At 49.3% G+C, this 26,747-nt stretch overlaps 2 protein-coding genes across 2 annotated transcripts in view; one reads left to right on the top strand and one right to left on the bottom strand.

The window, feature by feature from the left end:
- The first annotated feature begins 73 nt into the window (after positions 1-73).
- fmnl1a (formin-like 1a) lies at positions 74-10,792 on the top strand. The gene is given in 26 exon segments (XM_067232399.1): positions 74-628; positions 2,583-2,666; positions 3,061-3,147; positions 3,307-3,380; positions 3,749-3,832; positions 3,926-4,069; positions 4,328-4,439; positions 4,791-4,867; positions 4,992-5,085; positions 5,488-5,562; positions 5,671-5,781; positions 5,883-6,032; positions 6,120-6,221; positions 6,319-6,702; positions 6,704-6,890; positions 7,229-7,350; positions 7,548-7,750; positions 8,015-8,249; positions 8,384-8,452; positions 8,538-8,618; positions 8,734-8,863; positions 9,009-9,172; positions 9,318-9,419; positions 9,603-9,701; positions 9,793-9,901; positions 10,317-10,792. Coding segments are annotated over 26 exon segments (3,312 nt in total). The 5' UTR covers positions 74-460; the 3' UTR covers positions 10,382-10,792.
- A 4,732-nt stretch (positions 10,793-15,524) lies between these two features.
- The window catches only part of srcin1a (SRC kinase signaling inhibitor 1a), a 30,263-nt gene continuing 19,040 nt past the window's right edge, over positions 15,525-26,747 (bottom strand). The window contains exons 12-22 of the mRNA XM_067232739.1: positions 25,395-25,525; positions 24,749-24,893; positions 24,287-24,605; positions 23,923-24,178; positions 23,680-23,819; positions 23,407-23,556; positions 22,780-22,869; positions 21,558-22,568; positions 19,827-19,967; positions 19,478-19,491; positions 15,525-16,062 (exon numbers count right to left, since the gene is read on the bottom strand). Of these exons, the coding sequence (XP_067088840.1) occupies positions 15,525-16,062; positions 19,478-19,491; positions 19,827-19,967; positions 21,558-22,568; positions 22,780-22,869; positions 23,407-23,556; positions 23,680-23,819; positions 23,923-24,178; positions 24,287-24,605; positions 24,749-24,893; positions 25,395-25,525 (2,935 nt within the window). The remainder of the gene's footprint in view (positions 16,063-19,477; positions 19,492-19,826; positions 19,968-21,557; positions 22,569-22,779; positions 22,870-23,406; positions 23,557-23,679; positions 23,820-23,922; positions 24,179-24,286; positions 24,606-24,748; positions 24,894-25,394; positions 25,526-26,747) is intronic.

Raw genomic sequence — 26,747 nt, 5'->3', positions numbered from 1 at the left:
TTTTGTCTGTTAAACAGAGAGTGCATTTCAAGCTCCCCTCTCCTTCCTCTCACACCCCTGCACAGAAGTTAAGGCAAGGACACCTAAGGCGGCAAATAGTAAAGAACAGTGTGCTGAATCAGAGAGATTATCTTCATGTTCGGACTCTTTTCTTCAGGAGCAACAAGTAACAAGTGAACGGTAATGAAAATCACAGAGTCAAGGAGGACATTGAGAGGAGACTAAAGATGCTTCTTCATCTGGCCTCGTCTCAAGTACAAGACTGTTGCAGTGGGATCTGAAGGACTTGATTTGGTTGATTGTTGACAGAAAATAGCGGATGGACTATCATATCAGTGTGAATCATCTTTTTTGGTTTGTAGACACTTGTGTTTTGGAGTACATTGTATTTTATTTTTATTTTTGGGGGGGTTGGTGAGCTTCTTGTGTGTTCCTCCTGGATTACCTGTGGAATTTAGTGATGGGGAACGCAGCCGGGGGCATGGATCAGACCGAGGCCTGCAGGACGTCTGTGGCAGGATTAAGTTTGAGCTCCCCATCCCCGACCCTCCAGAGGAAGCAGCCTGCTGCCCCCAAACTGCCCATGCCCTCAGAGGAGGAGCTAGAGGAACGCTTCAATGTGGTGCTGGTGAGTCATAGTACAGGAGAGTGAATACACATATACTGTGTATACACAATACTAACATATCATACAAGCCCTACGTACACCTCGTGTTTAAAATACTTCCGACTGCCATGACAAACCATACACACACATACACCATGCTGTATGGGGGGTCAGATGGCTGATCGGTTAAGGAGTCAGGCTATTAATCAGAAGGTTGCCGGTTCGATTCCGGCTGTGAAAAATGACGTTGTGTCCTTGGGCAAGGCACTTCACCCTACTTGCCTCGGGGAGAATGTCCCTGTACTTACTGTAAGTCTCTCTGGATAAGAGCGTCTGCTAAATGACTAAATGTAATGTAATGCTGTGGTTCCATTCAGAAGCTCGCATTTCTCTTCGGTGTGAGGTAATTGTTCAAAAACCTCCCTACTCAGTCTTTTGTTGAGCCTAAGGAAACAGCACAGCCATCGATAAGGGGAAGCACAGAGTAACCATGATTACATGATCCTGGATTGGGCAACCCTTCTGTCATGAGAGCAGGAAAACACATGTTTCACCACACTTTCACATAGGACATAATGCATGGTGGGGGATAAGACTACATTTGAATGGAAACTCTTAATAGATGGAATGGAATGACTTGAGCACTCAGCAGTCCTATTTACAATAGAGACTATTTCGTAAAGTGAAATGCAAAATAGAAAAGGTAGAGGTGTAAACTAGCTAGATTATGGCTTTTTAGAACAGTATTTTTTGTTGAATGAAAAAGTTAACTCACAGAATCATTATACCAGTTTTATAACTGGAAAATACGAAATGACTGACGTCTGTGAATTTAGCATGACACAGGAAAAAACTAAGTACATTTATATAAAAGGTGTATGACTGACGGCTAATATATGAAGTCTGCGTAGTTTTCTGACTAACAGTACCAGGCAGCCTGCTCTGCCAGTATGACCTCACTTTTCTTTTACCAAAGGAAACTTATTCTGGTGTTCAAATGCACTTTATCTTATCGTGACACCTGGTTTTTCGTCAGGAAGAGCTGGTTGATCGTGTGTCATTTCAAAGTATAGGGACTGAGAAGTGTAATAATCTACCAGGAACAACAGTTGAAACCGAAAAACAGTCTTCCTCTTGGTTTCTGAATTGCGTTTCTAAATTGAGAAATGCGCCTACAGTGTCATGTGATGCAGTGCGTGCACACATTGATACAGCATACATAGTATGCTTGAGTGAGCTAGTGAGAAAAAACCCCCATCGAAAACAGTTACCTTCTCTAGCCACACCCCAAGGGCTGAACATATGCCCCCGGTTCAGTTAAAGCACACTTCAACCGCATTTTCAACTCGTAAAGAGGAAACCACAAACTTCTCTCCAGAACATTCTGCATATCAAAACCCCACCCATAAGACTCCACCGAAACAAAGCTAAAGTGACAAACTGTGTAACGTTCGGATGTAACCTCATTGACCACATTTAACACAACAACATATTTTCTGCTTACTGCAGAAAATCAACTACAATTTAAACAATAGAAGTTTGATGTGATAATAGTATTGTTTGGAACATTATACTGGTCCATCACCATGTCTCTCTCTAACTGTACAGCTCAGGTAGCACTAAATGAGAACAGTATTGTATCCCTTGGCTACCATCCAAACAAGTAAACAGTGAGTCATCTTTGTACTCCATTTGGTTTACTGGTTTACTCCAGTAAACCATTTTCCGGTTTTCTCTTCACATTTATACGTGTAGCACGAACAGGAAGGAGTTTGCATGGTGTGCATAAGTGAGCAGGGTGGATATCTGCCTGACAGGCCAAAAGTCAAAACATAGTCACTGAGAGGCTGTCATGCCTGCTACAGGCTTTCTGGATTGTATGAGTGTACACAAATGCAGGTCACATGCCACAAACATTTTGGTCTCTGTCCCATTTCCTAAACCTCATTTGTGTTGTGCACCTCGTCCCTTTCAGGGTGACATGAACTTGCCTCCAGACAAGCTGCAGCTGTTGAGTCTTTATGACAATGACAAGAAGTGGGAGCTGGTCTGTGATCAGGTAAGAGGCCTACCCGTCCCACATTATTTACATGAGTTGAGACTCCATCACACACTAGGTCTGAAATCAACTACGTCCCATTACAGTACTGAACTGAAGAGTAAGTACTGGGCTTACAGCCTTAAGCCAAAGGCAAACTGTTACTGTATTATGGCAAAGTGCAGGAAGGTCAGGCAGTGATGTAACTGTCTCTGACAGCTCTGCTGCACTGCTGGGTTCATCGGCCACGGCGCGTTGCAATGGGGTTACCGTGGCAACGGGCAGTTCAAAGCCGGCGTGTTATACACACCTGCTGTGGCCATGTTTATCCTCCCTCGCCCTCGCACACACCATCTTTTACATCCTGTCGTTCTCTCGCTCTCTTCTTCTGCCCTGCTCCGGTCTGTTCCACCAGGAGCGTTTCCAGGTGAAGAACCCTCCCTCTGCCTACCTGACGAAGATACGAAGCGTCTACCAGGACCAGGGCGGATTGGCTCGCAGGGTGGGGAAACCGTTTAAGCCCCCTCCTCTCCCTCCCCTCTCACCTGTTACCATTCTCACCTAGATTTGACACAAATGAAAACATCCAGTCGTACAAAACCACAGGGTGTGGAAGCGTTTAATGTAACAATGTTACTCCCCCCCCCCCCCCCCGGTCTAGAACAAGAAGAAGGTCCAGGAGTCCACCCAGGTCCTGAGAGAGCTGGAGATCTCCCTAAGGACCAATCACATCGGGTGAGTAGCCTCCACAGAGAAAACAGGACTACTCTACTGTCCCTTCATCCTCTGAGGCCTCCTCTCTGACTCCTGAAGACAAAAGTCTAACTCTCTGTCTGTCTGTCTGTCTGTCTGTCTGTCTGTCTGTCTGTCTGTCTGTCTGTCTCTCTGTCTGTCTGTCTGTCTGTCTGTCTCTCTCTCTCTCTCTCTCTCTCTCTCTCTCTCTCTCTCTCTCTCTCTCTCTCTCTCTCTCTCTCTCTCTCTCTCTCTCTCACACTCTCTCTCTCTCTCTCTCTCTCTCTCTCTCTCTCTCTCTCTCTCTCTCTCTCTCTCTCTCTCTCTCTCTCACACTCTCTCTCACTCTCTCTCACTCCCTCTCCATGTAGGTGGGCTCAGGAGTTCCTCAACGAGGAGAACAAGGGCTTGGATGTTCTGGTGGACTACCTGTCCCACTCTCACTGTGATGCCTCGTGAGTAGCCTGTCCATGTAGCGACACCTACCTTACCACAGTCCTCTCACATGTGACCACCTGTGACCATGCAGTTCTGTGTGTGTTTCACAGGCTTGACATGGAAGCTGTGGAGAATGGAGGTACGCTGACAGAGAGAGTGAAGCCTGCTGAGCGATCTTTGGAGGACCTGAATAAGGGTTCCAGTAGCTCCCACCCTCACAGCATGAGCAGAGCAGCACGGGCCCTGACTGTGAGGTGAGGGCTTCCTGACACAGCGTTCTGATCCGTTCATGACCCAGGGACAGTCCGTGGAACAGGGTGGGGGGAGGTGTGACGTGTGATCACGGCCCGGTGGTCTAGTCCCCTCCTTTCGAGTCATTTTCCCGAGTGGCTGAACAGTCATTTGAAACGGTTTTGATTTACCTGCTATATTATATAAAACAATACGTCATTCATATGATCTTCTATTTCCTTTGTTTCCCATGTCCTTGTGATCTCATTCTGTCCTCACAGAATAAGCACACTGGCCAACAGTAGAAGGGTTCAGAAAATGTTTCGTATGACCAGCCAGAGGGAGGATGTGCATGTTTGCATCATGTGTCTACGAGCCATCATGAACTACCAGGTCAGACCAGCATGACAACTATCCTAGTGTGCCACACTGAGACTGACAAGCCCAGACCCTCCACCACACCCTCCACCACACCCTCCATGACACCCTCCACCACACCCTCCCCAGCTCATTGTGTCTGACGATGGAAAGAGGAATACTCACACTGCAGTGTTCCGTGAGCGGTTTGTTTCTGTGGGACAGCCTTGATGATCTAGCTAGCTATATTTTACGTAACTGCGTCTTTGATACGTTGCGCAATCATTGAACCCCAAGGAAGTGGAGTGGGGTTATTTCCAGCGCACAGGTTTTCGTTTCCTGTTTGATGCTCTGCTGTGATGTCACAGTTTCTCTATTTTCCTACAGTCTGGCTTTAACCTGGTGATGACACATCCACACTGTGTCAATGAGATTACTCTGAGTCTAAACAATAAGAATCCCAGGTAAGATCAACAGTGGCAATCAGAGTGTGTGTGTGTGTGTGTGTGTGTGTACGTGTGCGTATGTGTGCATGTGTTTGTGTGAGTGCGTGCGTGAGTGTGATCCCTAACTCCTACCTCTATGCAGGACCAGAGCCCTGGTGCTGGAGTTGTTGGCGGCCATCTGTCTCGTCAGAGGAGGCCACGACATCATCCTGTCTGCTTTTGACAACTTCAAAGAGGTGAAGGGGTCCTCGCTGTAGAGTACACACTTAGCTGACTCTCACCCACCCGTCTGGGCTTTTTGAGGACTAGTCACCTCACTACCCCTCCACTCAGTCACCCACTCATCTGGGCTATTTGAGGACTAGTCACCCCACTACCCCTCCACTCAGTCCACGGATGACTCTCCGCCTTAGTCACCGCTGCAGACTAAACCCAAAGCCCGCATTCAGAACTCACACACACTGAAGTTACAGACTGTGCGCAACTCAAGGCTTCTTCAAATATATTTTTACATTGATAGTCGACTGACTCACATGTGCAGTAAGAATAGCCTAATTCATCATCATTAATCCCAACTTGTGGACATAATGGGTATGCCAGTTTATGACACCATCTCACTGCCAGTACCGCCCCCATAGGTCAACAGTGAAAAGAACCGCTTTGAGAAGCTCATAGAGTACTTCAGCAATGACGACTCCAACATTGACTTCATGGTGAGTGCACAGTATTCTGCAGCATTTCACGCTATCACCAGCTATGGTCACGTGAACAAACACAACGGAGAGACGCTCTTGTTTGAACGCGACCGCGTCTCTCTTCAGGTGGCCTGCATGCAGTTCATAAACATCGTGGTCCATTCAGTGGAGAACATGAACTTCCGTGTCCACCTCCAGTACGAGTTCACTCAGCATGGCCTGGACAAGTACCTGGAGGTGAGCTTCCGCCATTCCCTGATCACGGTTCAGATCTCTCTCGATCCTAAATCCCCATTAGACTATCATGTAACACGTGTGTGTGTGTGTGTATATGTTAGTCTCTCAAGCTGACAGAGAGTGAGAAACTGCAGGTGCAGATTCAGGCCTACCTAGATAACATATTTGACGTGGGGGCAATGCTGGAGGATGCTGAGAACCGTGGCAGGGTCCTGGACCATGTGGAAGACGTGCAGGAACACAATGCTCAGGTAAGAGATGGGACACAGATCACCAAGACCTTCCACCACAGAGGCGAAACTGGAAACTCAGAGTTGGGCTTTTGTGCTGTGCTTCAGTTGAGTTCCAGGCTCCAGGAGATCGAGGGTGAGACTACAGAGAGGATATCTTCTCTGGAGACCAAGCTCATGCAAGCCACCAAGGAGACAGAGATCCTCAAGGTACTGTTGATGGACATGTGATTCAGGCATTGTGTGGGTCGAACGAAATGAATGTTTGTGACATTTTGTACGTGTATATGTGTGTGTGTGTGTTCAGGAGAGCCTGCGGGAATCCTGTTCCCAGGTCAGTGCCCTGCAACAGAGGGAGAGGGAGAGAGAGATGGAACGCGACCGGGAGAGGGACCGGGACCGCCTGACCCAGTCTTCCTCGGAGCTGGAACAGAAGGTGAAGGAGCTGCAGGACCAGGGTCTGATCCGCCTGGGACGCACTCCTGCTGGGTCTCTGGACATCCAGGTGGTGCCTGTCACCGTGGTGGAGTACCTCCCTGCCCCGACCCCTGCCCTTCAACCCGCTCCTAGCTCCGGCGCTGAGCCTCAGCCGGCATCAGATGTTCCGGATTCCGCAACCCACTCCTCCACCGCCCCTCCCCCTCCTCCACCGTCCCCTGCTTCAGGATCCGGGGGTGCCCCTCCACCGCCTCCCCCCCCCCCCTCCCCCTCCAGGCGCCGGTGGCGCCCCTCCTCCTCCGCCTCCTCCTCCGCCTCCTCCACCTGGTTGTGGGCCTCCTCCAACCCCTCCTCCACCTGGTTGTGGACCTCCTCCACCTCCTCCTCCTCCTGGCGGTGGCCCCCCACCTCCCCCTGGAGCGCCATCCGCTGCCCCGGCAGGTAAGCTCAATGCGTCTCTCACACTCTCTCTCTCTGCCTGTGAGGGGAGAAGGTAGCGGGGAGGGGACAAAAAGATGGGGAGAGAACGTACGACAGAACACACAGCGGCACACAATGACAGGGGTCGTAACACTCTCTCTGTCTTTCTGTGTCTCTGTGTCTCTGTGTCTCTGTGTCTCTGTGTCTCTGTGTCTCTGTGTCTCTCTCTCTCTCTCTCTCTCTCTCTCTCTCTCTCTCTCTCTCTCTCTCTCTCTCTCTCTCTGTCTACCACCTCTTAATGTGTCCTCTGCTCGAAGATGTGGTGAGTTGACCTCTTCTCTGTTCTTGTCTCTGAGCAGTTAAGAGCAGGAAGCCCATACAGACCAAGTTCCGGATGCCTCTGCTCAACTGGCAGGCCCTAAAGCCCAACCAGGTTTCAGGCACCGTCTTCAACGAGCTGAACGACGAGCAGGTGTTAGGGGTAAGGCACGGTCTCCATACAGGGTCCGATGGTATGAAGCCTGTCCTCTCTCACCCTCATTTACCATCACCCTAACTATTCATGTTTACAGTAAACACCAGGATTCCCTGTCTAGTACATCTTGATCTATGTTTCCTTTCTCTATCTCCGCTATCCATCTCGGCGCTCTCCTGACTGTTCTGATTTGCAATGTTCAGGAGCTGAACATGGACATGTTCGAGGAGCAGTTTAAGACCAAGGCCCAGGGCCCTCCGGCAGACCTGTCCACGCTCAAGGTGAAGGTGGCCCAGAAGGCTCCCACTAAAGTGTCCCTGATGGATTCCAACAAGGCCAAGAACCTGGCCATCACGCTGAGAAAGGGCGGCCTCAGCCCCCAGGACATCTGCATCGCTATAGAAACGTACGGACCGCCGTAAAACTCGATGCTAGCTACAGTACCGCTGGGATCTCTGTCAGTTTATGATTTAAAATCCTCCATTCGTGTTATGCGGTGTTTTTCTCTAGCATCCACTTCTCTGTGATTTTCCCACCTTTATTCACAAACATCTCTCTCTTCTTATGGTCTCTCTCTATGTTGCTCTCTCTGACTTTCATTCTCTCTTGGTCACTCTCCTTTCTCTCTCTCTCTCTCTTTATTTATCACTCTTACCGTCTCTCTCGTCAGGTATGACGAGCAGGCGCTGGCGTTGGACTTCCTGGAGCTGTTGGAGCGCTTTGTGCCGTCCGACTATGAGCTCAAGCTACTGCAGAACTATGAGAAGGAGGGCCGGCCCCTGGAGGAGCTGTCAGAGGAGGACCGCTTCATGATTCGCTTTGGCAAGATCCCTCGCCTCAGCCAGCGAATCAGCACCCTCACATTCATGGGCAACTTCCCAGAGACAGTCAAACGCTTGCAGCCGGTCCGTCTTCTCACTGAAATCCCTTGTAGTTTCCTGTTCATAATGTAGTTGACTCTCTCGTTTCTTAAATTGATTTCCTACTGTGGTTTAGCCTTTTTTTTTTTTTTTTTTACAAAATTCTCTTTTTCCAACAGCAACTGAACGCAATCATCTCTGCTTCCATGTCCCTTAAGTCTTCAACGCAGCTGAAGAAAATGTTAGAGGTGAGTGGAGGACAACTCAGTTGGGGGAGTAAAGATGTTAGAACTGCATGTGTGTGATGCAGCCTTCTCCTCCTCTCTCCTCCAGATCATCTTAGCCTTCGGAAACTACATGAACAGCAGCAAGAGAGGAGCTGCCTGTGGATTTCGCCTGCAGAGTCTGGACCTTGTAAGTATCTCTCTCTCCTTGGAAATTTGAGGGGAAACATTTTCCCTCTGGTCAAAGGAATCTATTCACTGTTTATCTGGGTTGGCTCTCTTTCTAAAGATGCTTTTTTTCTCAGCTGTTGGAAACCAAGTCTACCGACCGCTCCCAAACACTGCTGCACTTCATAAACAACATTGTCCTAGAGAAATACCCAGAACTGATCTCCTTCCACACTGAGCTGCACTTTGTCGACAAGGCTGGCCTAGGTATACACACACACATGCATGCATGCATGCACACATACGCACACACGCACGTACTATACACACACAGACACAGGGTATACAGTTGGGGGGACATTTTAAAGTAAGTGAGCCTCATTAGGTGTCCTTGTGTGGTTTTTTGTCCCAGTGTCTCTGGATAGCATTTTACAGGACATCCGTAACCTGGAGAGAGGGATGGAGGTGACAAAGAAGGAGTTCCTTGTCCAAGACGACAACACTGTACTGAAGGGCTTCCTCAAGGCCAACAATGAGCTCATGGATGCTTTACTCAAAGACAGCAAGACAGCACAGGTTCTAATTTAAACGACGACTGATTCCGAAATGATTGTCGTAATTCCACACTTTTGCCGTTTCGCGCTATACAGATGTGTCACAGCCGCTCTGTTTCTGACGCTTCAGTTTCTCTCCCCTGTGGGCCTCCTCTGGCTGCCACTAGGAGGCGTACGGCTCTGTGGTGGAGTACTTTGGAGAGAACCCCAAGACCACTCAGCCTGCCATGTTCTTCCCTGTCTTTGTCCGCTTCATAAAGGCCTACAAGGTAAAATCCTGCCTCGGTTAAGTTACAGCATATTTGATCTGCGCCTGTACATATCTTTATAGCTCTATAGCTGTATGTTCATAACTGGTGTGTGTGTGTGTGTGTGTGTGTGCACTTACTCGTCTATGTATATGTGTGTATGTGTGTGGCTGGGTGTTTGATCGTGTGTGTGTGTTTAAACAGCAAGCGGAGAAGGACAATGAGCAGAGGAAGAAGGCGGCGAGTAAGAGCAGCGAGGAAGGTCCCGTCTCTCCCCCCCCTAGCAAAGCATCGCCACAAAAGGTAAGGGACGCCCCCGAGAAACCCTTCACACGCCTCTAACGCTCCCTGCCCTGAACCCCTATCCCAACTGGCTGTGCCATGTGACACCCAGCAATCCCCCATGGCGCCCCAGATGGACTTCCTGGCGGAGCTGAAGAAGAGGCAGGTGAAGCCGCAGGTACGAGAGGGGAAGGATGGAGCCCTGGAGGACATCATAACAGGTAGCTATGCTGGACCCACTGGAGTGACAGGTACTCTAGATATGTAAAGAGAGAACCTCTAGCCCCTGGTGACAGGTACTCTAGATATGTAAAGAGACAAACTCCAATCCCTGGTGAGAGGTACTCTAGATGTGTAAAGAGAGAAACTCTAGTCCCCGGTGACAGGTACTCTAGATATGTAAAGAGACAAACTCCAATCCCTGGTGAGAGGTACTCTAGATGTGTAAAGAGAGAAACTCTAGTCCCCGGTGACAGGTACTCTAGATATGTAAAGAGACAAACTCCAATCCCTGGTGAGAGGTACTCTAGATATGTAAAGAGAGAAACTCTAGCCCCTGGTGAGAGGCACTCTATATCTGTAGGGAGAAGGAGTAGATCCCTATAATGAGTACCGTGTGTGCTTTGTGTGTCCCAGACCTGAGGAATCAACCGTTCAGACGGACCGATGGACGAAGGCCAGCCCATCGGCAAGACACCTGAGGCGCACCTTCTCCCAGACTCAGGCGACTGGATCGCACCTGCAATTACTCACTCAATCACATCAACGAACGAGCACACGCAACACAAACACAGTTATGTACATACGATATATCAAATCACATTTGAATAACAATAGGGATTTAGCCTTGTTCCCTCTGTAACACATTGAAAAGCCTGCCTGGATTTTAGTTGTAAATAGAAATGCCTTGCTATGCTAATACCTTAGTATATGTAACATAACATTACTGATTCTATTTGTCTTTCTAAATACGTGTACTGTTTTGTATTTAAAAAATATGTTCCGTTTTGGATTGTTGCTTTACTAAAATATTATTAATTACATCAATGAAAGAAGATTTTATTTTGGTTGCATGTCCACAAGTTCATGGTTATTAAACGTTACGCCCTTAGTACTGTCCTTGATACCGATACCTCATTTCCCACTATAAAAGGTAAAGTGTAGTAACAGTGAAGGCCCAGGCATCACAATTGTACAAGAGAGCTGCACTTTATTAGACACACAACCACAGCAAGTATATACAAAGGAGGCAGATATACTGCCAGTCTTCTCACAAGAAAAAAAAGCACATTTCTCACAGAATATCATGGCATCCACACTAATAATTTAGTATCTCCAGTATCAGTAGGCCTTTATATTTATATATATTTATATGTCTTTATATATATAATCTATTTTCTGCATTGTTCATTCTGTATATAACACTTCTCTACAAATGGGAGAATCACTCTGTGGAAAGAGTGCACCAGTATTGTTCGGTTTTCTGGTGAAGGTGCAGTGCGGTCAAGCATTCTGGATCATTCTCAAAACACCAATCACCCCTTGCCATTATCATCATCGTCACCACAACCATCTTCACTTTACAGATCACAGTAAGACTGAACATGCCCTTGTCACAGATATACCGACAAAAAACTCATATTCTCTACGGTTGTAAACCTTGTGATGCATCTTTTCTCTAAACTTTTCTCTCTTTCTTTCACTCGTTTTTTTTAGGAAAACATAGACAATAATTTTTTTCAACTGCACCGTGCGATTGCTTGAGACTATACATGCATTGTTTTTAAATATACCTTTGTTGCCATCGTCTTTTTATCCCCTAAAACATTTTTTTGGACATAACATATTGTTGAACTCTATAGGAATGACTCGGCCTATTTACAAGTTGATTCGTTTTTCTTTTTTGATGCCAAGATTACACCAGAACATCCACACATCCAAGTAAAAATCTCATATACACACTACAGAACATAGGTCAAAACATAGTCTCTTTCAGTGTAGAAAAAGGATTGTGTTTCCCAACAGACAATGTTAATAAGAAACTAACCCCAGGGATGCAGGATGGTAGGTTAGACGTGTCTAGAATCACCATGCCTACTTGAGGGTACTCTATCATGCTAGTCCTTTCCTACAGCCTTTTCACAGTCGAGCATTTAAACCAAACTCAGTAAATCACCTCAGCCGAGCTCAGATTACAACAAGTAAACCAAGGTTACTTATCGCTTAAATTCAGTGTTCACCCTGTATGCTGCCTATTTCTGTATCTATCTCTGTGTCTGTCTGTCTCTATCTTTCTCCCTCACCTCCCCGATTAGTAACAGCACTGACATGAGATGAATTTCCTAAAACGCTAGGATGAAGAGAGAAAAAGAAGAGAATTAACTGTGCATTGTGAAGCGACAAAACCAAACTGTGTGCTCTCTAAAGATGAGCACTGATGAACAGGTCTAGGAGCAGCTTCCTTCACCTGGACACCTCGGAGTGCTGAGGCCAAGGAGCTGAACCTTTTCCTCACACCTGAACAGTAACACTGGCCAAGAGGCCAACAACAGACAACAAAGCACAATTCAAGCTCACACAACTCTTCAAAGCAAATTCAATAAAAGTACCAATAAAAATATCTCAGAATTGAAAATGAGCACCAGTGTATAATTACATAGGCTGTCATCTATATAGATACATATTTTCAAACCAATATAAAAATGTTTTGTTTATGAATAAATAATCTGCTGATGTGATATCCAGTACTTCTCTAAAAATGAAAAGCTGTACAAAATGGTTACCCATATAAAAACCAAAGAGATGATGACCTAAATTTTACATTTACAATTTCATATAATCATTAAATCTAGGCCTATATATATCACACTTTTCTTCACAATTATAGTAATATCATACACAAACATCTTACCGAAGATATATTTATATATGTATAATTATTTTACTTCTTGTTTCAAGTTTGCTTGAATTATTTTTCCGATTGCCAGTGTTTTCCACATCCCCTCCAAACACAACTTCTCATCAGCATCTCCAGACCGACCTCGACCCCCCTGGTCTGGGGCTTTCATCAGACCTTGCAGGGGGAAAAGCAGAGAAGCATGACAACCCTCTTCCCTATGGCTGGCCAGACTCACATCTAATGCTGGGGGTTATGGATTGCAATGTGGAGCAGCATGAGTAAGCAAATGTCTTTCATTTGGCTTCATTTGATATAAAAACAAACAAGCTTAAGCCGAGCATAGCTTGAGTCCAGCCAGTGTTGAGGCTTCAGGGCCTCAGGAACGTGAGCTACTGCCCGCGCTGGCTGTCAGAGCCCAGGATGTGTGCGTATTGCAACGTCTCGACTGCAGTCCAACACAACCTGCCAGTCAGGCCTCTCTAAGTCTCTGTTTCTATTTCCACAATCCAGCCAATTTGTGCCCTATCCGTTCCTTCTGATCCAAAGTGATATTCTGTCATAGCTGCTGATGTGATTAGTGCCGTAGTCACACGAAACCTGCCTCATCCCCAACTCCACCATTGCACACACACACACACACACACACAAAGTGACAAGTCACACACGCCGTCAGACAAGAACAATTCTCTTTGGTGGCTCTGACAGCAACAACATTTCAGGAGGTCCAAGAAAATCCATCCAGCAGCACATACTGTGGCATGGCCTCTGAGAAATGGCAGGATCGACGCTGTTTCACATTTGTAATAAAGACCCACACTGTCACCACAGAGGCCTAGCAGAAGGTACGCGATCAGCCCACGTCCCTCTACGAACAACGCACTGTAAGACAAGGAGTGAACATGTTGACTTACTTCAAAAGCTCCTACCTGCTGAAAACCATGTTCTGTCATCATTCAACTATTTTATCCTTGGATAGTCAGTGGATTATATTTTGAAAAACTTACGAAATGGATCCCAAACCAATCTTCTCTGCTCAAGCTGCCTGCACTTGACATTAGCTCCAGTGGATTAGCTGATGTTTTCCTCTCAATGCCACAACGAATCGATTTCGCACACTCATCTGACGAGCAACTGTAGATTCACTATGTCTCTGGTTTCTCGTCTGTGACTTCCGGCATCCTTTCTAACACGTCACTGAAGAGACAGTGAGAGCTTCACAATAGTTACTGCTGGGAGATTATTAGCAAGCAGACTGACATTCCAGCAAGTGCATTATCCATATAACACCAGTAAGCACTTAGCCCGTTCTTCTACTCTAACAATTGAGACTGGGCATAGGTGAAAGCAGTTTCATCTTCGACAATAACGACATAACAGAAACTCTTTCTTTATCGTAAGATACAATATGTGCTATATTATTAATTACATCTTTTGTGTTGATTTTCCTCACAATTAACATGGTCCCTATTTGTGAAGGATATTGTGCCTATTCTATTGTGCCTTTTAATGTTGGTCCCTGTGCTATTCCATTCTAATCCCACACGTACCAGACAGAGTGCTGTGTGTTCTCCAGTCAGGACAAAGCTAAAAGCAATCTAAAACCAGACTTTACAAAACGTTGTCCAGCTGCCGTATGTGAGAGACTGTGCACTGATGCGAGCGTTTGTGTCGTGTGTGCGTGTTGTTTTTGTGACTCCAATCATCGTGCAGAGGTTATGGTAGGACATAACATAATCTGAGGATACATCCTGATTGTCATATTCACAGTTCATTCACTAAACATGTTTACTCATTCTACATTCTTTAATGAGCCATCTTCTAGAGTTTCTAGTTCTTTTTTTTTTTACATACAGTATGGTGCCTCTAAAAGCAGTATCTAACAAATATATCTTGTGTTATCATAACACTGTGCCTATAATATTGAGAATATTGATATAGCCAAACACTCATCAAAAGGAAATTAGAGACTTATTTATGTACAGACGTGGAGTGTTTGTTAAAATCATCTCTCTGGTCTTGTTTGTGTTGACTGTATTCCATAAGACCAGTCTTCCATTGCCATTGTGCTAACAGTTAGGACCATAGATCGACCGGGTGAGATGGGAACCGGACATGTAGAAAAATGTCACATTGAAAAGACAGTAAGACGGAGGAAAGAGAAGCTGCAATAAGATGAGGAATTTACGGGGCAGGGAACAAGGGCTGTTTCAACCATGTAAACCCTTCACACAGTGTCTACAAACAGAGACGATAATAGCACCAGTTTAGAGTTTCACGTAGGGGAGGTGCCAGAGACCTGGAGACGGAGAAACGTGTAGAAACCGCCCTAGAAGAGAAACCACCGTGTTGTTTCGTTTCTTAACAGCTTCACATTCAGCCCAGGTGACACATACACGACAGTGTTGGTACTCTTACACATGACTACTGTACTGTTGATTATTGCAGCTCTACTCTGTATCTAAAACATTAGTCACAGTCAAGTTATTACATTTACTCCACAAACATTCCATCGAGTGGGATTTGGCAAATGGTAGGATGGGCTGGGGGTTGCATTGGACCAGCACAGTCTCTCTCTCTCTCCCCCAAAAACAGGCTGTTGGAGGGGGTGGAGGTCCATCTGCGAGCTACCCACTTGGGGAACTGGCAGTACACTCCCTGTGTGGGCGAGGCTCGGAGGAACCACAGAACAGACCAGGAGCGGAGTGAACTGAGCCGTGACGTCTTCTCCCTTCCTGTTACAGCACAGGAGATCTGTCCAATCTGGTCGCTGAAGCGAAACTACAAGCTGCTGAGACATACTAAGTTGAAAAGGAAAGCCCAGCGAGACTAGCTTTGCTGCAAGGGTGTAGAACCCAGTGTGCTTGTTGTGGCCTTCCCTCCTGAGGCTTGGGGGTTGCCTTGAGTGTGTTCCTCTTCTGCCACCCCCTCCGCCCTCCTCCTCCTCCTCACTGGGAGCCGCTGGGGGACAGGTTCTTGGGCAGTGTCTTGCTGCTGCGCTCCTTGTAGCTGGTGATGCCGCTGGAGCACTGCAGGCCGCGGCCGCCACTCTTCAGGCCCAGGGAGGAGAGGCTGAGGGAGGTCAGGGGGGTGGGGGAGGAGGGGGACAAGGACAGGGTGGGGGAGGTGGGGGAGGTGGAGGAGGTGGAGGAGGTGGCCGTGGACGACGAGGAGGGGCGCCCGTTGGGCAGGGGCAGCGGGGTGGAGGAGGTGCGGTTCTCACGGAGGAGGCGGTGGTGTCGGAAGGTGGAGGAGAGGAGCAGGGCCTCGGCACTCAGGCCGGAGGCTGACAGGCTGGAGGCTGACAGGCTGGCCAGCAGGGCCTTGGCCTGGTTGGAGGAGGCCGTCAGGGAGGATAGCGCCCCCTCCTGGGGATACTTCCTCAGGCCCGGGGCAAACACTGCCGAGTTGGAGGGCAGGCGGCCAGAGAAACTGGCAGCCCTGGTGTTAGACAAGAGAGGCTCCACACTGCCATAGCCACTGTCGCTTCGCCAGGCCTAAGGGAAGGGCCATGGACAGGCAGGGGGCAAGGGCAGGGAGGGGAGAAGGAGCGGGAGGATCATGGAGAAATGGAGCATATTGGAGCAAAATGGAGCATATTGGAAAAAAAAAAAAGAAGAGAAATTAAATAGAGTATAGTCTTAGAGTCTCTACTGTCGTGGTGGGCTGAGGACCCTACAACACTGTCGCATCCCAAACACACACGCACACACACACATAGCAAAGAAGCAGAAATTTTGCAACATGAATTTCTGTAAGACACAGAGAGTCTTGAAGAGGGATATTTGGTGGGGGTTCAGTAAGGGGAGAGGGGGGGGGGTACTCAGGGAGTAGAGGGTGAAAGGGGGGGGGTGCAGGTCTGTAGTCAGATGGTGCTGAGGAGAAGGAGGCTGAAGGCATGGGCAGGTCTCTCACTGCTGCAGGGTCACGGGCGCAGGTGGAGGGGCAAGTCAGGTGGCGCAGGGTGACAGGGACCGGTGAGGTGGCACCCCAGGAACAGGTGTGGGGGGGGGGGGAGACACAGGCGGGTGAGGGTGAGGAGACGAGACGTGGGGGTGAGGGAGGGGTGAGATGAGGACAAGAGACAAACACAGGAGACCGTTAATCAGGTTAGTGTGCGATGCTAGTCAAGAGTGCCATCTACACAGCATGAGCACATCTACAGCAACGTTTGCAACATGGTAGTCACACAGTTACGAGTGAAAATGAGGCACAAGCTGAAATATAATGCTGGGGTCCATTCTGTTTCGGCAGTTCTTTTAATGAACATTGAAGTCATTAAAAAATGCCAAAACATTCCAATGAACGGCATCAAATACCACACAAGGTGTGATGCTGGAGCAAACCGTTAGATGGCGCCGTCCCAGCGTCATGAGAATGTACAAAGTATATTTCCTGTCACTTTCCTCCCTTTCATTTACGGAGGACTACAGGCAGGTGGCACAGGAAGTGACACGGCCCGGGCAGGAGGCGGGCAGAGCCATACGCTTCAGAGCCCCACTGGCAGACTGAGCGTGTGCGAGGACTGTGTACCCCTGTGATCATCCCTACATCAGAGTCATTGGCTGGTGACACCTGTCTCTGTGTTGGAGCGTGTGTGCGGGTGATGAGGAGGGGAGACCAGGCACAGCTGGGATGTACCCCTCCTCCCTCTATTCCGTACGGGCACCGTGATTGGGCCTGGACAGGAAAAAACTCCTGAAGGGAAATTCAACCAGGAATAGAGAGTATCTTTCAAGCAATTCATCAAGAGTTACAAAAGGAGGACACGGTGCATGAGAGAACTTTCTGGGGCTGGAAAGTTTTTCGGCGGAGGGCATTTGTGAAGGGATTGTGGGTTTTGTGCTGTGTGATTGGAGAGCAGGTGCGTGTTGGTCTGGTGTGGCCTGGCTTGGCCTGATTTGTGGGTTTGTGTTGCTAGAAGGCTGCCGGTGCTCTGGTGCCTGTAGTTGTTTCTCCAGGGAGGGGAGCTGTTCCTTCTGCCTCAGGAAGCCCTCTCAAGCCTGGCCGACACATTTATTCCGGTCTGTTAGTGCAGCAAAACAGCCTCCCTTCATCCTTGGAACCTTAAATCTGGCTGACCAACCCAAAAAAAGGAAGCACTACCCAAGAGCCTTTAACTCCCCCCCCCCCCCCCCACCCCCCACCCCACATACACAGCTCTCCCCCAACCTTAAATGTGCTGCTTTAAAGCCACAAGATATAACAGGCTGAAAATGGGAAATGGAAATAGTGTTTCTGCGATATGAAAGGGATTCACATTGTCATGCCTCCCTTGATCCGTGCCAAAAGCAAACGGCAGTGCAATAGTGGCTTTGAACTGTCTGTTCCTATCCAGCCCAGTGATTTGAAGGATCCTCATGGCTGGAATTGGATGACGCCTTCCGGTAACGCTTCCTAACAACGAGGCCATGGGAGCACAGGTTGGTCAGCTGCCTTGGCTCGCCTCACACCCACACACCCGGCGCAACCAGAGATAATACTCCCACAGGCTGGATCACACCAACACGGACGCAACAAAGATGTGCTGTCTTCATGCCTCAATCCTCCATGGAGGATTGAGGCTGAGGAATTCAAAGACTGGAGAAAACAAAAAGGGTGGATAGTAACACAGATGCCAGATACAGGGTCAGAGGTCAGGGGTCATCTCTGGATTCTTTGGAAAGCAATTAGCATTAGCAATTAGGGGCCAACATGGAGCCACATCTGACACAGTCTTATACTATCAGTACCAAATCTTGTTTATACTACCACTACTTTTGGCAGAGTTGACAAGAATGGCTCTTTCTGTTGGAGAGTTTTATTTCCATTCAGAAGTGTCCTTAGTGGCTTTAGTCTTTTGGTTCTGGTTATTGTTGACAGCGTCCGAGGCTCAATGGTAACATAATGGATGGCCCGGTGCCCATGCTGAGAGAGGATTTGTTTTGACTGCCTTCCATCCTTTTGACGAGGGGATAATGTTTTCACAAACACACAGCCTCCTTTCACTGTGACTTTTGACAACAATTGGCGGACAAAGCACGCACGCTGAGAGCAATTGTCCTTATACCGAAATAATGGGATTAATTTTCCTCCCAGTAGGCAAGCGAGACAGACCCACTCCTCCATGACAGCTCTTGGACCAAGGGAGGAGGGGGGTGGAAAGAAAGGGTGAGAGGTGATAGAATACAAGACAGAGATATAGGGAGAAGGGGGAGAGACGCAGGGAGAAGGGGGAGAGAGACAGGAATTGAAGAAGGGGAAGGATTGAGGAAGAAGGAGACTGAGTAGGAAGAGAGGAGCTGAGTGAGTGAGAGAGAGAGAGACAGAGAGACATAGAGACAGAGAGAGAGAGAGGGGGGCGACTGCTGCTGCTGCTGCTGACCTCCTTATATTGGATAACCGGTGATTGGTTTGATACTGCTGTGCGCTGATTAGCCACAGCCTAGACTGAGACACGGCCCGCTGAAGAGATTCCTCCGTGGCTTCACCACTCTCCCTCCCTCTTACATTCTCCCGCCTCCATCCCTCCATGCTCTGGCCTGTCTCTCTCTCTCTCTAAAATTCCTGTCAAGCTCTTCAGGGTGGAGTGCAGTGGGTTTAGAGGCACTTCAGTGCTCCAGCTTTTCTTTAATAACATTGACGTTGGAGCTTTTTCCACTGCCTCGACTCGCGCTCTCGCTAGAGAGGAGACATGTCTCTCGGGCTGGGCTCAGGAGCGACACGCCTCAGCGCTTTCATTTCCCTCTTGTGACTGGTCTGGGATTCCTGACATGACCCCCAGCCTCTTCTCCTTCAGGCTCCGCTCTAAAGCCTAGAGGAGTCAGGTGGCTGAGCGGTTAGGGAATCGGGCTAGTAGTCAGAAGGTTGCTGGTTCAATCCCCGGCTCTGTCAAATGACGTTGTGTCCTTGGGCAAGGCACTTCACCCTACTTGCCTCGGGGGAATGTCCCTGTAGTTACTGTAAGTCGCTCTGGATAAGAGCGTCTGCTAAATGACTAAATGTAAATGTAAAACACCACGGCACGCCACTTTGGCCCACCTTCACTCAGAAGAGACAACAGCTCAGACCAGATGGCTCACCGGGGAGACGACACAGAGGACAGCGCCAAATCTGTGGGTTTCCTCGGTTCGACCTGCCTGTCTGTCTGTTTCTGGGCTGGTCCGAGGCAGAGGGTGTCGTCGTGGGGGTGTGAGAGGTGAAAGGTTGGAGCATTGAGGGCCTAGGTTTGGGGTAGGTGGGTGATGAGGAGGAGGGTGTGGAGACTGTACCTGCTGCTGGGCCTGACTCTTGAGGAAGTCTTCTCTCTTGCCACTCTTGGTCTTCTCTGTGCTGTTCTGCTGCAGGTGCTTTAGCCTGGAGGCAGCCGAGGAGTGGAGGACTTTACCCACACCAGAGGAGCCGTTCCCTGCCTGCAGGAGGGGGTGGGGGAGAGGAGAGGAGGGCGGTGGACAAACGGGGCACGAGGGAGGGCGAGATGAAAAGAGACAAGGGGAGGGGAGGGAGCAGATTGAGAAGCGAGTCCGATTTACGTTTCAGAGTTTATCTATTTAAACAGAGATTGTCTCAGTGGGACCCATGGCTGTAGCAAAGCAGGCCAGTGTCTCTCGGCTGCTGAAGGGAAAGAAGAACAGGGCTTACAGCTGATATAACTGTAACACGCACACCCCACCAATCCCCGTTTCCTAGCGACAGAACGGGGCCACAGCAAGACAAACAGGAGGATTTAGAGATGGGAAATTGAAATTCAGTCCAGAAGCACAGGTCAACCAGGGGCTCAGTCACAATGAGCTTTTCCCCCTGAGCTTCTAACTCCAATATTGTCGCGCTGAAGGCCTCCTACCCTACCTTTACTCACCACACCTTCAAATGAGGAGAAATTGTGTTCAGGGACACACATTTGGTTTATAAACCAGATAGATCATGGGCTGTACATTTTGATTCAACAGTAAGTTGGGTTAAGGGATGCATTTTGCTGTACGGGTCGTTTTCAATTCCCTTTTAAACTATTACTGTACAAATCCACGTCCGTTCTAGGGTGCAGAAGTCATTGGAGTAATGAGAGTCTGACATGAGCGGTTACAGTGGGCATGCTGATGAAACTATGTGTGAAGAAACTGCAATCTCATGTCAGGCTCCAGGGAGGCCTTCTCCTCTCTCCTCGCTACTGGGGAAACACGGAGTGACAGCATGACTGTTGAGCATGGCTTGAGAGGGAGTTTATACACACACACAAACACACACAGCTTTCATTCTTACTCCCTGTTCACTGTTTATAATCAAAGAATTATCGCCAAAGTTCCATCATGTTTCAATTTCAGATGTTAAACAAAGGTGGTGCATTAACCTCTCTCTCCCAGCATGCCTTGGGATTTTATCTGGCAATATGATAATGTAATACCCTGCCAAAGATAATGAGAGCGTGGACAATCCGACTCCAAACATTAACCGAATCGATATATTTTCCGGAACCTGAGCAAAATCGATACTAATTGATGATGCAAGTGATGGGCAATTGATTTCAGAGGGGAGAGCGGCGCTGAACACAAAACGGAGACGAGATGGAGACACACAGAGAAGACAAAACAAAGGGAAGGCAGAAAGAGAGACACAGCGACAGGATAAATGATAGTTTATTGTCGGAGGAGGGACCTGCCCTTGTTTACAGGGTAGAAACAGCAGATGGCAAGTCAAATCAATAAGAAAACAGTTAAAGCAGCCCTTCCTAGCAAGACAGCGGACCGATCATTAATCACAGCAAAGAGGAGGAGGCGGGGCGGAGGGGTGCTCCTTTCAAACTCAACGTGGTTTTCGAATGAATTTAATAGAACGTAATCAGTTGCCGAGTTATAAAGGAGCACACAAGATTGTTAGAGATAAGGGTGCAGCTGGAAGTAATATCCCACGAGGAAGCCCAGAGAAGGGGGGAAGAGAGAGGGAAAGAGAGCGCACGTGCCGTCCAAGAGACTCCATGCTTCCAAACAGAGGAGAAGGTTCTGGACCTTGGCTGTGGCGGGAGCGAACGAAGAGGGCTTGGGTGGGACGGGAGGCTTCCGATGTTCTGAGGCTGGAGCGCTGGGGGTCTGGCCTGGGGCGGAGTCCTCTCCCTGCGGGGCGTCTGAGGAGGGGTTCTGGGGGTGGAGGAGCTGGGTGCTGGGGTAGCCGCTGATCTCCAGCAGGGTGATCTCCAGCTCCCTGATGGTCTCCTCCAGGCTGTCCAGCCTCCGGTAGGTGCTGCTGCGGATGTCCTCTCCCCGGGCCCTCTGGCTTGCTCTGGCCAGGCCCGCCTCCGTACCTGCTGACCCATTAGACCTTAATGGAGCAGCTGCTGGGCTCTGCTGGGATTGGTCTATTAGGGTTTCCACGGCTACTCTGCTGGGGCTGAGAGTTAGGGCCCTCCCTCCCGTATCCATCCCTCTCCTCAACGCCTCCCCCAGAGATTCCTGCTGGTCGGGGGGGAGGCAGAGTCTGGGGTTAGGGGGGCTGGAGACACGGCTCAGGCCGCTGGGGCAAGACCCTGCCCTGGGTTTGGGCACTGGCCTGGGTGTTTCCAGCAGAGTGTGGAGCTGACTGTAAGCCTCCCTGACAGTCACCGCTTCCCTGAAGAGCACCAGGATAGGACTCTCACTGAGGCTGACATCCAGGTTCTCCTCGGCCTTCCTTTCCTCTAATGGAAGAGTCAGCGTCCTCAGAGCCTCTCCCACAACCCTGCCAAGGCCCTGGGCTTCAGAAGGGGACATGGCCCTCACGTCCAGCTCAGTCAGCACCAGGGACAGCTCCTCTCTCTTCTCCCCGACTTCCTCAAAGGATTCCTGGATCTTCAGCTCCCGGAGGGGGGCCGCCTTTCGGGGCTGTCCCACAGGAACCCTCTCCTGGGAAGGCTGGGTCTGGGAGACCATGTGGGGACCAGTCTCTCCTGGAGTGTGGCTCACTGGGGAGGGGCCCTGTGTTTGGTCTCTGACAGAACCCTCAGAGGCAGGGGTTGGAACTGACGAGCACTCAGTCAGCACAATCTGGGGGACAGGAGAGAGGGCCGTTCGAGGCAGGGCCACAGTCTGTGCCTGCAACACAGGTAGAAAGCCCGGTGTTCAAATCAAGACGTCAACACTTTCAAACAATGACGCAACTCCTGGACAGCTCCCGAACGGACGCATTAGACAAACAAAACATGTGGATTGTGAAGCAGGTCCTACAGTCTGAGGAGAGTAAAGGTGGGTGTTTTACCTGAGTGTCTGGTGCCAGAGGGCCTCCTCTGGGCCCTGATCCGCCCTGCTCCCACCGGAGAACAGAGCAGTCCAGCGAAGCTCTGGACAACTGACACACACAACGTAGAGTTTGACAGCTGGACACGCTCACCCACACGCTCACACGCGCACACGCACGCACTACACACCATGCTCCGTGTTCCAAACCATGGAGACGTCAAAGAACTCAACTGCCGGGAGGGTGGCTCTTAAAATCATAGGGGAACACTAAGTCCATCTGAAGTCACTAGAACGAAGTGTGTGATAGGCCGAGCGGAGCTTCCCAAACACTTCCTGGTGGCCCGTAGGTGTCCGTCTGCCCAGGCTGGGCTGATCTGTGACGGCTGACTGGTGGAGTGTGTGATTGAGCAGTGGGATCTTTGCGCTCGCCCACTGAGGAGGACAGGGACCTGGGTGACATATGGTACAGGCTGCCTTAGCCTGACCTGAACACCAATCTGTCAGTGGTAATGAGGCCCACAGTGGCCCTGTGTGTGTATGTGTGTGTGTGTCTGTATTCATCCAATGTTCGAGTAATATTGAGGATCTTGACAAACGGTATTTCTTTGTCAATTTGTTGCTGGTGTGACCAGTGTCCATTCAGTACCTCCAGTTCAGCAGCAATTCTCTCCTCCTCGGTCTCCTCCTTGTCCCCGGTTGCCAGGTTGGGTGGGGTGGATGCAGGGCGGGGGTTCTCCGACACGGCCCTTCGCAGCTTCACGTGGGGCTTCTGGGCCTCGCCGTCCTCGGACTCCATCTTCCGTCACACAAAAACAAGTTAGAAGGCGTGTTTGTCCACTCCGAGCACAGAGAGGATCCAACTACGTGTGTTTATCTGTATGCAATGTTTGTGTGTGTGTGGCCATCTCCTTCTGCCCACCTTTATACTCTTCCCAGGGATGAGGGTCTCTCCGCTGCGGGTGGTCAGCCCAGGGGATGATGGGAAGCTGCGTCGGGGTGGCGGCGGGGGAGGAGACTTGGAGGGCTTCTCCGTGCGATAGCGCCCCACCGTCAGCTCATCTGTGAGGGAGCAGAACATCAACACGGGAGAACCAACACAGCAGCGCACCACACCTAAATCTACCAAGCTTTCTCTCAGCGTGCCTGTCGGGTGTGGTCTTACCAGAGCCACGCCTGGAGCCGGGCTCCTTCCCGGACAGCTTGGCGTGCTGGGGCTTGATGGACCTGTGCTCCAGGGTCCCGCCATGGGGCGTCTGAGAGGGCGTGTTGGAGGAGGGCTTGATCTGCTTGGCAGCAAAGTCCAGGTCAGGGATGGCCTTCATCAGCTCTGCCTGGGTCTCCTCCAGCAGCCGGTTGATGTCCTGAGCGCTGTACTGGGTCAAACTGGCCCGCTTCTCCTCCCAGTCTCGTTCCGCAGCCTGGTGGAGGATGAACGTGGATGTGTTCAGAGACATGCTTCAGGCATGGGCTGGCGTCACGTACAGGCCAATGAGATGAAGATGGAGGGTCAAAAGTAGGATCCCTACCAGTCGGACCTCCACAGACACGGCCTTGTCTGAGGCAGCCCGGTTCGCCAGCTCCTCCAGGGCTCTGCCCTTGTGGGGGACAGGCGGGTGGTGGTCCCTGTGGTGGCTGGAGGGGTTACCGTGGCTGTGACCGGAGTGAGGGCTCCAGTTGGACAGGCTGCTGAGGCCCCCTACCCCTCCTCCTACCCCCAGGTCGTTGATGCCGAGAGGGGGGCTGGTGGGCAGGTCAAAGTCGTTGCTCTTGCGGAAGTCTTCGTTGTGCTTGGAGAACGGGCTGGAGACGTTGTCCTGCTTCTTCCACACCCCCTCGTTGACTTGCCTGTCGGTGAACACACAGGCACGCACACACCCACGCACACACACGCACACACACACACACACACACAGGACGATCAGATGTGGGTTCATCGGGGCGGCTGTCGGGATTTGGCGCACGCTGCTTGTGCTTGGCGTGCACCGTACCTGCGCATGGTTAGAGTGTCTGTGACGGTCTTGCAGCGTTTCAGCAGGGCGTCCAGTCTGTGGGGCTCCTCCTTCAGGAACTTGACAGCCTCCACCTCCACGCGGAGCACCACACGCATCTTACTCTGCAGGCCGGGGAACTGGTCTGCGCAGGACACACAGACAAACAGAACCGTCAATCACCAACAATCAGGAAAACCCCTCCCTCCCTCCCAATTTCTTTTTTAAACATTGTCCACTCCATCCAAATGTCACATCTTTCACAGTCAACGTGTTTTTCAAATCACCCACATTGATAGAGGCGATGTCCTCACCGGAATTGTTTTGCCAAAGTGCGAAACATCATTCCAAACTAGATTCAATCAGTCTGAAGAGTGTCATAGCTACTAGGCTGAGAGTGATGCAGTGCTCCACTGACTATCTGCGACTGACAGACACGTAATCACAGCCTGAGTCACTGATTAGTGATTCAAAAGTGTCTATCAGAGTGTGGGTGTGAAGATGTGTGTGCGTGTAGAGGTGTGCATGTGTGAGAATGTGCGTGTAGACGTGTGTGTGTGTGTGTGTGTGTGTGTGTGTGTGTGTGTGTGAAGATGTGAGTGTGTGTGTGTATGTGTGTGTGTGAGTGTGTGTGTGAGTGACTCACTCTTCAGCTCAGTGAGAGTCTCTCCCAGTCTCCTCAGCACAGAAGCCTTCTCCTCCAGCTCCTGCACCGTCACCAGCTTGTGGTTGACAGATGAATCCTTCTGGATCTCCTCCACAGACTTCTCCAGGTCACTGTGAGGGCACAGGCAGACTGATTTTACATTTGTCTGTTTCACTTATCCATTTAGAAGAGGTTCAAGGATTAGAAGCGCATGATAAAAGTACTTTGGTGGTCGGCATTAAAGGCAGAGTAGTTCATGTTTTTGTCATATTTTCTCAAATAAACTTCACATCCTGATTTCAATCAACAAATATAACGCTGCTCCCCATTGTCCATGCTGTTCTGCTGAAATCAACATGAGATGATCCAGCAACACTGGGTCGACACACAGAATCATTTAAGATGTCAGCCTCATGTAGCCTCATTGTTTGCTCATTCAATATTGTCGTCTCTGTGTGTGTCTGTGGCTGTGTGTGTGAGGAGATGAGGAGTGATCGAGAACTGTTTCCTGCCGCTGTACAACCAGTTAGCCGACTAGCACTCACAGCAAAGAAGAACGCTCGCCTGATTAGGATTGTCATCGTTTACAGACAGTATATTTCCACAATGAGAGTGATATGTACCCAAGGAGGATCATGTATCAGAAGTGTATAGTTGTACAGTATTTCAGTGGTCAGATTCAAGGAACATTCAGTATTTAGTCAGATCACAGAGTAACTGTATCTTGGCTAACAGGTGCAACAATGAAACTGACTTCAAACTAACACCACTAACAGCACTGTTGTTTACTCTGATACATTTCCGAGGAGACCATTTTATTTGCGGCTGATAGAAAAGTGCAGTACACAAGAAAGTGATTGAAAGAGAGAGACAGACACAGACACGCACACACACTCGCTCTTTCTCTCTCACGCTGATGGAGCTATATCACTAATGAATATCTAACTTAATGACGTAAAACAGGAATTAGCCTCTAGCCATGTGGCTAATTAAACTTATGTGAATTATTAAATGGCATAAAGTGGCTTTTAGCAACACTTAATAATGACCATTGATTAAGTGTGCTGATATAATGAAGCAGATCATTTATGCAGAGTGTTCACTCAATAATGTTCCAGACCCAAACCAGGCTGGATTCTGCCCGTGCGCCTGAAGACATTGGCGACATTTCCTTCTGTATCTCTTACTTTTCTACAGTTTAAGACCGTGAAATGTCCTGTATCAAACATTTAAGAAAGAGGGTCTTCTGTTCTGTAATATTCCCAGATGTAAAGTTTCAGTTAAACTGTCAGAGACTGCCATAGCTGTCCATGTGTGTATGTATGTGTGTGTGCTCCACCTGTCGATGTGTCT

The sequence above is a fragment of the Osmerus mordax genome, chromosome 3 (assembly GCF_038355195.1).
Source record: "Osmerus mordax isolate fOsmMor3 chromosome 3, fOsmMor3.pri, whole genome shotgun sequence".
Taxonomy (NCBI): Eukaryota; Metazoa; Chordata; class Actinopteri; order Osmeriformes; family Osmeridae; genus Osmerus; species Osmerus mordax.
This window is presented reverse-complemented; position numbering and strand designations above follow the sequence as displayed.